At 36.0% G+C, this 12,058-nt stretch overlaps 1 protein-coding gene across 1 annotated transcript in view; it reads right to left on the bottom strand.

Moving 5' to 3' along the window:
- Positions 1 to 7,642: 7,642 nt before the first annotated feature.
- gbe1a (glucan (1,4-alpha-), branching enzyme 1a) overlaps positions 7,643 to 12,058 on the bottom strand; it is a 379,113-nt gene continuing 374,697 nt past the window's right edge. Inside the window, exon 16 of the mRNA XM_015341997.2 lies at positions 7,643 to 10,615. Within this exon, the coding sequence (XP_015197483.1) occupies positions 10,559 to 10,615 (57 nt within the window). The 3' untranslated portion in view covers positions 7,643 to 10,558. The remainder of the gene's footprint in view (positions 10,616 to 12,058) is intronic.

Raw genomic sequence — 12,058 nt, forward strand, 5'->3', positions numbered from 1 at the left:
AGGTGCTTAAAATGAAATTAAATAATTTGTTCATCTGATGAATCTGTAGAACGGACAGGAAAAGAACAGGAAAGGCATGGTCCTTAAATTGTCAGACATTATGCTACTTTTTCAAATCAAATTGTAATACCCAATCTGTAATGGATTTCTAAAATAATAGAATAGAAGTGGTATTTTAACCAATAACTAATTGCTGTAGAGAAAAAACAAAAGTAGGGTTCATAGATTTACAGAAAATGACAATTAGTCCTTATGCATAAAGATAGAGCCGTCATGCTGAATTTAAAAAATTAGAGAACCATAGCCAAATAATGTTTTGAAACTCGAAGGAACTGTTCAAACTGTGATGTATCTGTTTATGGAAGCAAGCAATATATTGGATCTGATAGAACCTTAAATACAGCCATTTTCTGACTGTGCATATCTTTCTGGGACTATTCTTACTGTGTTAGTTATTGATAACCATTAACTATTGATAACTAAGTGCCTAAATGCTGATTTGAGTGGTTAGAAAAGTGCCCGGCTGAGAGGAGATCTCCCTTTAGCTTAGCTGGCTGGTTCCCTGTTGAGTTATGCCAGAGGCCTGGGTTCGAGCCCGAGCACTAGAGAGCCGACTTGAGGTGGGAGCAGCGAGGCCGCATACCCACGTGAACCTGAAAGTGCCACAATATCATATGTAAGCCTCTGTTTTTGCATTTGTCTTGCATATCCCCCTACCACCCCATCTCTACCTTTGCAGCTACTCCTTAGTTTATTCTGCTCTCAATATGGGGGTCCCTGCCTTCTCATCCTATGGCCAGGGGGCTGGCCCTCAGCTATGTGGATTAAATCTCATTATTCACAAGCACTCAATAAACATCCCCAATCGTGAGTAATTCACTGGTATTATGCATTGTGAATTAGGATTTAAAGCAAGCTTAATTATATTATGTTAATTTACTTCCCTTTTTCTGTTTATCCATGTGATCATCAAATCTGGATGTTCTCAGTCTAGTTGTTTTGTTCCATCTGAACTTTTCATTACTTGGAAATGTTCATTACCCCTTATTTAAGGGGTTAACTGAACCCCTTAAGGGAACTGCATTCTTGATTGTAAAACTTTTTTCAGACCAAAAAAGCAAAGAAAAAGGACAAAAATGAAAAATTACCACTAACTCTGTGCCATGTGGTGGGCTCTAGAACTTCCCTTATTTACGTACAGTATTTACTGAGTGAATGTCTGTAGAACTTTCTCTTACCAAAAGTCAAAATCATGAGGCTGTGTGGTTCCATGTGTGTTCTATGTATATTAAATAGGCCACCTACTGTATTTTAAAAATCAATTAAATCAGTTTAGGGCAGACTGAACACATTTCTGTTTGCTAAACCTCTGGGCAAAAAAAAACCCTCATGTACAGTTAATGCACTGAACGGTGTAAATCCTGATTACCTGAAGGATCTATGCATGAGTATAATCCAGATCTTTCCTCTTAAACCCTGCAGAGTCAGAATGGCTGAATTAGCAGGTCTCAGATTGTTTCCAGTCAATGTGGAAAAGTGCCTTCTTTAAATCTTAATGTGATGATCAGTTTGGATCAACAGGAAGTGACAGCAGATGAAAATGAAGGATAAGGCAAATCTGATATTGGATACTTATCACCTTGATAATAGCTGAGTTTACTTGTGAGGGGAAGTTAATTTTTTTTTTTGCCTTTTGGATGCATTTGAAAGATAAATTGGACCTTGAGGTCCAATTTATTTGTACAGTATTTTGTTTGTATGTTGTCCAGGTCTCAGCCATATAGTAGAATAGGGTGTGGTTACTGTGAGCTGAGAGCAATTTGGGGGTAAATAATGTATAATCCCTGCTTCAAATTAAATAAGAATATATAAACTGGAAATAAAATGATGAGTTTAGTTCATTCTGTGACAGTTTATGTACATAGGGTAGTCGCTTTTTCTACTATGAATTTAATTGACAGAGGCTGAAAAACTGCATTTGGAAAAGATGGGAAGATGATTACAAAATGTTTACATCTCCTGCCTTGTAACTGTCTTCTGTTTCACTGAGCAAGATTTATGCAAAGTGTGTCATTTAACGTCTGAGAGGAAAAAAATTGAAAGCTCATAACATTACATAAATTGAAACAGAGTAGAGTATTCAGGACACTTGTTGTTAAACATAAGAACGACGCTATGGGAATATTAATGCTGCCTTTTCCTGTAAAAACTAATCTCAATAAATATTCCATATGCTTTGATTTGAATGTCTGAATGGTTTGGAACGCTGGGCATGATTCTAGCAATCTGTGGAAAATTATTGTCAACTTCATACTACAAAGTCATAAATGAACCTTAATATCTGCAAGGTAGCAGCAGTGTTTTGAACAGTTTTGATTTCCTAATGTTTTTGTTTTTCACATATCCCAACGTGATCTCCATGAGAAGCTTGGGGTCAGAGCGCAGGGTCAGTCATTTTTCTGGCAGCCCTGGAGCAGTTAAGGGTTAAGGGTCTTGCTCAGGAGCCCAACAGAGTAGGATTCCTCTCCTGGGCGCGGGATACGAACCTGCAACCTTCCAGCCACAGAGCCACTGCACCACCCCATACTTTGAACCAAATACAGAATAGTTAACTAAAGCACAGATTCAGTACAGAAACTCATCTTGCACAATAAAAATGTAATATCTAGTAAAACTGGAAAATAATTATACAAAACATGATGGAACATTTTCAATGTTTGTGTATTTGAAAGATATATACAGTACATTATTACCTCACTCAATAAATAAGGCATTGTTGTTTTATTTTTGACTCTTTAAGATAATTAAACACCTCTGTTGACTGACACACTAATTTGAAAAGTGACAAACTTGGAAATAAATAGAAAACTAATAGTGGCACAGACGAATTATTGGCAGATTTCTTCAGTAGTCAAACACACAGATGGCCAAGGCCAGAATTTAAAAAAGCAGTAAGAAGACAGTCATGCAAATCTGAACTGAAATTTGTTCCTTTTTCTACTTACCTGTTTGGAAGACGTGACTTTTCTTCACTGATTATCCAGAGGTCTGCACAACCAGGGCAACTAATGACATACAGTAAATACTTAACACCTTCAATTGTGTTGTTTTAGTAATCTGCTGTAAATGATCGCTTCTGTCCATTTGCTCTGTCTAGAAGTAGAGGGAGCACAGACATATGTTTCAGTTGTGTAGCAAGCCAAAGTTGGTGTTAAATTCTCTGCCAATTTTGTCACTTTTGCTTATAGTTAGCAGGTTGGACAGCCTAAAACCTGAGGTCCCAACCTCCTGCAGTACAAGTGGATCGCTTTACAAGATAAGACACTGCCAGGCTGATATTTTGTGATTTCCTTCCACCCAGATCCAGTGTCTATCTTGTAGAGACGAACATAGAATGCTGAACCTCTAAGCCTAGGAACAATAAAACAGTCTAAATGATCACCATTTCACTGTATGCTCAAAAATTAGGGAGCACAATGGTACAGTGATAGGTCCACAACCTCTGGCAGCATAGGTTTTAATTTGGTGTACGCTGCTAGATCAAGCTCAGCATGTGTAGTGAAGGTAGTAATTCCAAACATGAAACGTCCTGGATACACAACTGAGAGGACATGAGACATACTGTCCTTACCAAGTCTGACACTCTTGTTTAATAGTTCACCATACATATGTACTGTAATTTCAACTTAACTTTCTTCTTGCTATTTCTTCTATTTCTTTTCTTTGCACAAACCATCCCACAAATATTTCCATCTGGCAGCTCAGTATTGTTTTAACTGCCCACAGACACTTTTCATCTTTCAATACACCCTCAGAAGAAAATTGAAAAACTTAACTAATGCCATCATGATGACTTTCATGGAGTCCATAATGTTTTCATAACATGGTAGATGACAGAATACTCTGAGCAAAACTGTATGATTCTGGTGTAAACAAATACAATATATATTTAATATAATTATTATAAAATACATTATATCAAATAAAATTGTATAAAAATAAAAAAGTATTTAAATAAAATGATTATCTCTTCCTCTCTTTCAAATAGATGTATTTCTCCTACACAGTTTCCAGGTTTTTTTAAGCCTTGAACAGATCTTGTTTTTCAGGCCATCACTAAATTAGGAGCAACTGAGTCACAATAATGCAATTGACTCATGAGAGGATGAGCCATAACAGCTTAAGTATATGACAAACAATCCTATTGAAGTTATACCTAGAGCATCCTGTGACAGGTGCCAAGTGGTGGCACCTGTCACTGGGACATTTTCAGTTTCCACACACTCTTGACCCCGAGACTAACTGGGCATCTGTGAACTTGCAATTGGATCTAATTCTATTGTACGACACTGTGGAGCAGTAGTGTGTTGAACAGTTTTGCTTCTCCTCAATGCAGGTTTAGGGATTATAGGAGTGGGCTGAGATTATCATGAATTTGGTTCTTCCAAATTCTGACAGTATATAACTGAACAACCGTTGGTGGTGCAAATACGTTTTAAGGAAACATTACATTTTCCAAATCATGCCTCACTTTTTGTATTATGGTATTAACATATCACAGTTTAAAGTAAATAGTTTTGATAAGAAGAACGTCTTGCTATATTCTGTTTTGCCTTTTGGTTTTATAACCCTGAAACAGGAAGTTCCACGTAAAATCCAAAAACAAGCACTATATTTTAGGAAATATTCTTACAAAATTAAATAAACTGAAGGTTGTAGTATTATTTAATTGAATAGATGAAAATCATTCAATGCCCAAGTGAAAGTCTCCACTCAGTACTTCCCAATGGAAGACAATTCCTCTCCCAGTTCGACCTCATTAATGATGACAGTGTGAGTGTGCAGTGCAAGCTAGTTTTTCTATTAACCCCCCCATACCTCTAAACTGTGCTTGACCGTCTGAGATGTTTGACTTTGAGGCTGTATATATATATATCAGAAACCCAGCAGCTGCTTTTGAGCAGTCCCAGAGATCAAACTATGGAGAAAAAAAGTCTCTTGCTTTTTTTAATAGATAATTAAACTCATAAATCAAGCAAGACCACCTGAACTGAATCACAAAAGGAGGTCAGTAAAGAAGGAGCAGAATAATAAAAGGAACAGTAAATTATCTGCCTTGGGTTAAAAAAAAATCTCTGTATGCGGTCAATGATATTGAAGCAATTCTTAAATGAATGCCATAACTAATTTTAAGTAAATGAAAATAGTCTCAGAGTATGAAGTGGGCCAGATACAGTACAACTACATCTCTTTTCTGTGTTTTATTCAACTTTTTTTATGAAGTCTAAGAACCATAGCTTCTCTTCTAACTCTTCTTCGGCTAAGTTCTAACTTACTTCACTCTTAATTGTACTCATTAGCTTAATTCTAACGCTTCTGTCTGTTCATAAAAAAATTACCTATTAGTAACCCATGAGTCTTCTAAAGTGCAGCGCATTTACCATTCTGTGCCATCAGCGCACTTTATGACTTACATTTGTAACTTCCGATCCAGGGGGAAGAGTGGCACTTATTAGAGGATATTGCAAAGCTGAAAAGTTGTGACATAAAACATCCATATTTAAAACTGCTGACAGCTCCACTGTTCTGTAACAGAGTAATGCATTTTTGTTTTGAGGTACACACCTTAAGTAACTGAGAGCTCTGCTGGAATAAAAACCAGGAGACCTTGCAGATTTTTCAGAAATGTACAGCAGTATCTGAATTTTATTGTCTGTCTTACAAAATAGTTTGACCTGTCATTTTGAAATTTAATTAAATTTAATTATTTAATTAATTGGGTTTGAAATAATCTTAGACCTGCACAGTAAGGTGCTAACCACTTAACCCATTACTAAGTATTATTTCTTGTTCCAATTATAACAATTATAACTAAATGACACTAGAACAAATGCACACAATTACCAAGCATGTCGCTGAATTACTGGTTCATACTGTACATTCTTTCTTATGTGAAAGGTAATTCTTAGTACATCTCAGTACATCAGCAGAAGAACAAGCAGATTGATTTCAACTCACCTCAACTGCTATTCACATTCACACAAACAGAAGAGCTTACATTTATATTTTACATAATTTCTCACCATTTTTATTAATAGCAATTCATTTCTCCAATCCAGAAATGGTCTTAATTCCAATGTTAAACTTAATGTTGCAGGTACTGAACAGTCAGACACATACAGCATATCATTGAGTATTAAACTTTGGTTTTGGTATTAAACCAAAACAGTAGGATTACACAACAAACACACTGTAGTTTCCATGCCAGAAAACATTACTGACCAGGTTGAAATTTCTACAAGCTGCTGCCAACATCTTTATTCCTGACCTTGAGAAAACTAGGAGGCCAACATCTTCTATATGCTGTTGCTTTATTTTGAAAACACATTTTGTCATTCTAATACTGTTCGGTATTGTTATTGACCCAAAATAAAACACTTTCAATTTTTTCCAGCTTGAAGTGGAGAGGGCTCTATAAGTTCATCTATTGCATTTTGTTTTTCATGAAAAAAATGAAATCAATCCTCGGACTCTATATAAGGCTCAATACAAAACAATACTAAATTATATACACTGAAAATACAGTATGCTTTATTTGGTGCCAGAGGGTCTTCTGATTTCTTCTTTGATAGCTTGAACTTCACGCAGTGCAAAATACATTCTGTAACCGTATTTCTGAATGTACAGGACCAGCCAATGGTCTGCACTATTGCCATTATTCTAATTATTAATATAGTTTTAAAATGATATCTTTCCCCAAGTCAGCACCCTAACCTCAAGGCTTTCCTTATTTGCAGGTGTAGATGTCATAGTACAGGAGACAACTTAATTCATCATTGACAGCAATACATTTTTGAAGAGGAGACAATCAGCTGTTCAAGAGTGTGGAACCAAGATAATAGTAAAGCAGAGATGAAAAAGAAGACAAACCATGCATATTGTCCCCAGTTTCTCTACTTGTTGTTAAAAATTAGGAGAAAGTACTGATAAAGGTATTCAGAGAAAACCATGAAAACTCTGTTGTTAATGTTAATGTTGATTTATCAAGGAAAACACACAGCTTCTTCATAAAAGAAGACATAATGGGCTGTTATCACACTTTCCTAACAATTTCCTAACCAGTCTTTGCTGTGCATTACAAAACAGGAAATGGATATCTTTCTTTTAACAATATAAGTGAATCTAGACCTTACAATGATGAATTAGGAGCAATATTGTTCACTTGCCCAACATCTTTGTACACAATGTTTTTCCAAATTTCTGGTTGGTCCTGTAAATTCCAATGTTAACAATAGTTTGTGTATGAAGTCTTCTGATGAATCGAACATCCACACACACAATACCATGTGTCTATATAACTTTCAGTACGAAGAGCATCTTTTCTTTTTGAAGTGGTTCGTCATCATTTATGTCATGGGATTCAGTGTATTGGCACAAGATCATGAGAGAGTGAATGGAAGCAAGTTGTATGATGTTTCATGGAAGCATACCAGGCTCAAAACAAAGTTAACATAACTTTTAGAACATGAATACATACAGTATAGTAACTCAATCCACATGTCTGTGAGCTGGAAAGTTCAGACTTTTACTCACCAGTATCCTGCAATAAACTCAGATTGTGAAGCACCACAACATTCAGAAGTAATTTTTGATGCTGTTTATTTTGAGTGACAGTTACATTTTGTAGGTACAGTATATGTCACCTTACAGCAAAACAAATCCAGTCTTAAGCAAAAAAAACCCAATGTTTTTCCCATTCAGTGTCACACTGCAAATTCAGTGCTATAGCAGAGGATGTTTGAAATGGAATTACAAGACAAGAAAATACATATGTGAACAATAGATGCATTACCCTGTATACTGTATATCAATATGTTTCTGTTGTTTTGAGGTTTTGAGGTACAAGATCATGGTGTAGAATTCTGAGGTATTCTGACTTGCCAAAATGCACAGAATTACAGATTCTTGAGAGAGGACATTAAAGGAAAGGTTTCTATATAAAACACTTAAAAGAAAATGAATACTTTTATATCAGAACACTCGGTTGTCTGTCATTAGATGGACCTTAACACTTAAACACGATATCGGTTCTATATGGTTTTACTAAATGTGTGGAACTGCTAGGCATAACAAAGACTGTACTGTTATTTCCCAGATTCCAGTTCTATAAAAAGTATATACCCTGACAGTGGATTAAGTGATGTATTAAGGATAATACAGTACATTCTTTCCCAGACAATAGACAAGACTGTATGAGAAAGCATGCCAACTATTTATCAGTCCAGCTATATTGTATTATTCCATGATAATTTTCAAAATCATTTTCTTACAGTTTTTTTTACTGTAATGTTTTGGCTGTAATGTGCTGAGCCTAGAGGTGAATGGGTCTGCAGAAAAGCTGCTTAGCTATTCACAGTATCGAAGGAATTAATACACTGGAGAACTTTGGGAAACTACTGTATGCCAGCTGATCTCAGAAGAAAAAGAAAAGGCTGCCGGGCAATTCTGAAAGGAGCTGACATTCAGAGCCGTCCATTTTCTTCAAACTCAGCACATACTGCAAGAAGCCAAGGGCATTTGTTTAATAAGAAATTAGGAACATATAGGTCAGAATACAGGGGACACTTCTCACACTGTCTATAAAAACCCCTCATAAGACATGCTCTATCTACTAATAGTTAAGATCCTCCAAGATGTACAGTAGCTAAGTGAAGCCCCTGAATCAATCAGCCACAAGGTGGCCAGAGAGCACTCACAGTTTGAGCAGCCTCTTGCTGTTCTTAACTATTAAAATGTGGTACAATAAACAGCCTTTATGCTGACACTATATCAAGGTCAAAGTGGATCTTAAAGAAATACTGTAGCACTGTATATGTTGGTTTTGCATATAAAGCACAAGGCACATACACAGCATATCTCTGAAAGATTCTAAACTGTTGTATGAAAACCAGCCAGTTCTAACGGGTTTTTTGGGATGTTACTTTCAAATTCTGTTATACACTTATGAATCATAAATTGTGGATACAAAAATTATCTAAGAAGATTTTTCTGAAAGTAGTCAGTAATTATGGGGCAGCTGACATTCTAAGTGGTCCTTACCTTTGCAGGAATTACTTTTAATGCACATCTTTCCAACAGTAATTAACTGACCCTCATATTTCAAATCATGCATGGCCATCTCACTCTCTCCATTAATTAGAGTATAAAGAGTCAGTTGCATTGAGACCATAATGTGCCATAATTTTTGTTATGTGAAGTTGACCTGACAAGGAAAAAAGTGCAAAGGAATCAAATAGCAGCTACATTTCTATATCATGACCTGTTGCCTAAAAGGGTCAAGGAAAATGCAGGTTAAGAAGTTTCTGAGTTGGTTGTGATTTAGTGCTGTATCATTAGTTAAGGCTGGTTTGTCATTCAGGAGTTGGGTTTTATTAGAGGGCATAACTTTATTCTAACAAGATGTGAATGTATAATTTAGCCTTGATTTTCTTGCACTAGCGATTCACTCTCCTTCTGTGAAAAATCAATAAAGGTTTTTATAATGTTACATCATTGTAAGAGTTAATTTAATAGGACTATTTGTTTTTTTAGCCATCTGTTCCTACTACAGTATGTGATGCTGTGCCAAAAGACTCACAGCAATTGGGTCAGATATAATCCAGAAATGCTGAAATGATCATGGAAATTACTGCTAGTTACTGGGATGTATTCTCTGCAGTTGGAAGACTTGCTACTTGAGTATAACATTTTTTATTAAGTGAATCGGTATGATAATATGAGGTATTGGAGACTTGATTAATATGAGTTAACTACTAAAGTTTATAGATAATGTTTATCTTCAATACTACATTTCAGCAATTAATCTCTGAGGGATCACCCTGTTTATTAAGTCTTAAAACCTTCATGTCTTAACTTCTTAGGATTTTAGGGAGTTGCCTTTCTAGCAGTTTTTCATTTTAGTACAATGTGGCGGTAAGAATCATGAATTAAACATCACAACAAAAACACAATACGCAGAGACTGATAAATACACATTTTCTGGCACTGAAGATTCCCTTTAGTTTTGATATGATCTAACATTTGTAAAAGTGAAAACATATTAAACTAGTCAATAATTTAATAGTCATTGTATGTTGATATTTTACACTACTGCTATAGTCAGGGGATTATTTAGAGTTTAGGTTTATGTTAATGTAAGAAAGAACAAAACATTCTTTTGACAAAATACTTGCATGTTTCAAGTAATGAGTTCACTAATCTTTAACACTAAAAGGCTTTCACAGTTGTGCCATGAGCAAGATTGTGCTGAACAGATTTATAAGTGTAAATTTAATTAATTTAGGGAGATAGACTGTTGCTTAAATATGTCAGTGCCAGATTTCTGCACTATAATCTGAAGCTCACAACAGAATGACTCAAAATCACATGAAACCTATAAATGTACACTATTATTTATTCTGCACCTAGTCTAATTTGTCTAAAATGAAAGAATCTATGTAACATTTATATGTCTTAACTTCTATGTCCTGGATCCTTGTTCTTCATGGTTGCTCAGCTGTCAGTAGGAAATGTCTTCATTGGCCAAGACGATTGCTGTTCTGCATGGAATGTACACCTAGAGAATGGGAAAAAAATATTCAGAATTTCTTCGCAATCTGTTACATACTTTACTAGCATTAGTAAGATTTCACATCCATGAAATGAAAGATTGTAATAGTTAAACATCTCTGTGGGCTGCAGAAGGAAAAAAAAAGGTGTTTCAGCAGATCTGATTAATAATAGCTATTAAGAAGCAATTCAAGAATACTTGCGCCACAACGGTGGGAGAAAGTTTTATTGAAAAATGCAACATATTAAACCTCAAAATGGAACAACACTTGAGAAAGGTAAGCATTTGTTTTAATAACTGTAGACTGACAGTTAATGCAGTTTCAACAATAAAATGAGAAAACACACTCTTAGATAGTTGAATACTTATAGAACATGGAGCATAACCATCGCTTGGAAAAGGAAAAATAAATTGCAGCACAACGCATTTAAGAAATGCTTTCATGAATAAGTCACACGTTTCTTAACAGGAAAACAAAACAGAGCTGGCGCCCGCCAAACAGTGAGTCCAAATGATTTCCACAGGGACTCTCGAGGTAACTTTGTAGGCCTACAATAACAGCAAGTTTTCATGAGCACACTTCATCTTTCCCGTGTCAGCCAGGATTTTACACACAGGCAGGCTGATATTTAATATAAGCGGTACGCAATCCCACTAACGGTGCTGTAATAACAACAACTTTCATTTTATGTAGCCCTTGTTCATCACGAGCAAGAAACTTAGAGGCTTCCTTACCAGACCCCAGAGGAATAAGCAGTCATGGCCTTACACCCATAGTGTGACAGTAGTCATTCTACATGAGTGCTCCACACAACAGGTAAACAAACCATGGGAAATGTTACAAGAGACCCACCAAATGAATGAGTCAGAATATGCTGGTTGGTGTATGGTCTTTGTAAAGTAATTTACAGTGTTAAGGGGTGGTATGGTAGAACAGTGGTTACAATGCGGGGCTTGGGGTGCAAGATGTGTGTTTGTATGTGTTCCCTGCGCTTGTGTGGGTTTCATCCCACACACCAAAACCATACTGGTAGGTTCACTGGCTTCTGAGAAATTTGGCCCTACAGTAGGTGGGAGTGTGTGTGTGTCTGTGTTTGCGTCTCTGTGTGCCTTGCAATGCACCCTGCTTTGTGTCGATTGCTTGCCATGATAGGCTGTGGCTTCACCGCGACCCTGAATTGGAAAGTTCAATTAGAAAATGGATGGATGGATGGACAGACAGTATCAGGGGACACTGTGGCTTTAAATAATCTACAGCTAAGGAAATAATCCTGTGCAACTGCACTTCCACAATTATACATTGTATTGTACTGTATATGTACACTCTGAAAATACTTTTAAACAATTCCACTGAAGATCAACAGGATAGATCCTATGCGGCTTTCACAGAAAAAGAACAAAAACCTTATGCTACACCTTCTATCTTCTTTCTTTAATGATGTATTGATT

This window comes from Lepisosteus oculatus, chromosome 5 (assembly GCF_040954835.1).
Source record: "Lepisosteus oculatus isolate fLepOcu1 chromosome 5, fLepOcu1.hap2, whole genome shotgun sequence".
NCBI classification, from domain to species: Eukaryota; Metazoa; Chordata; class Actinopteri; order Semionotiformes; family Lepisosteidae; genus Lepisosteus; species Lepisosteus oculatus.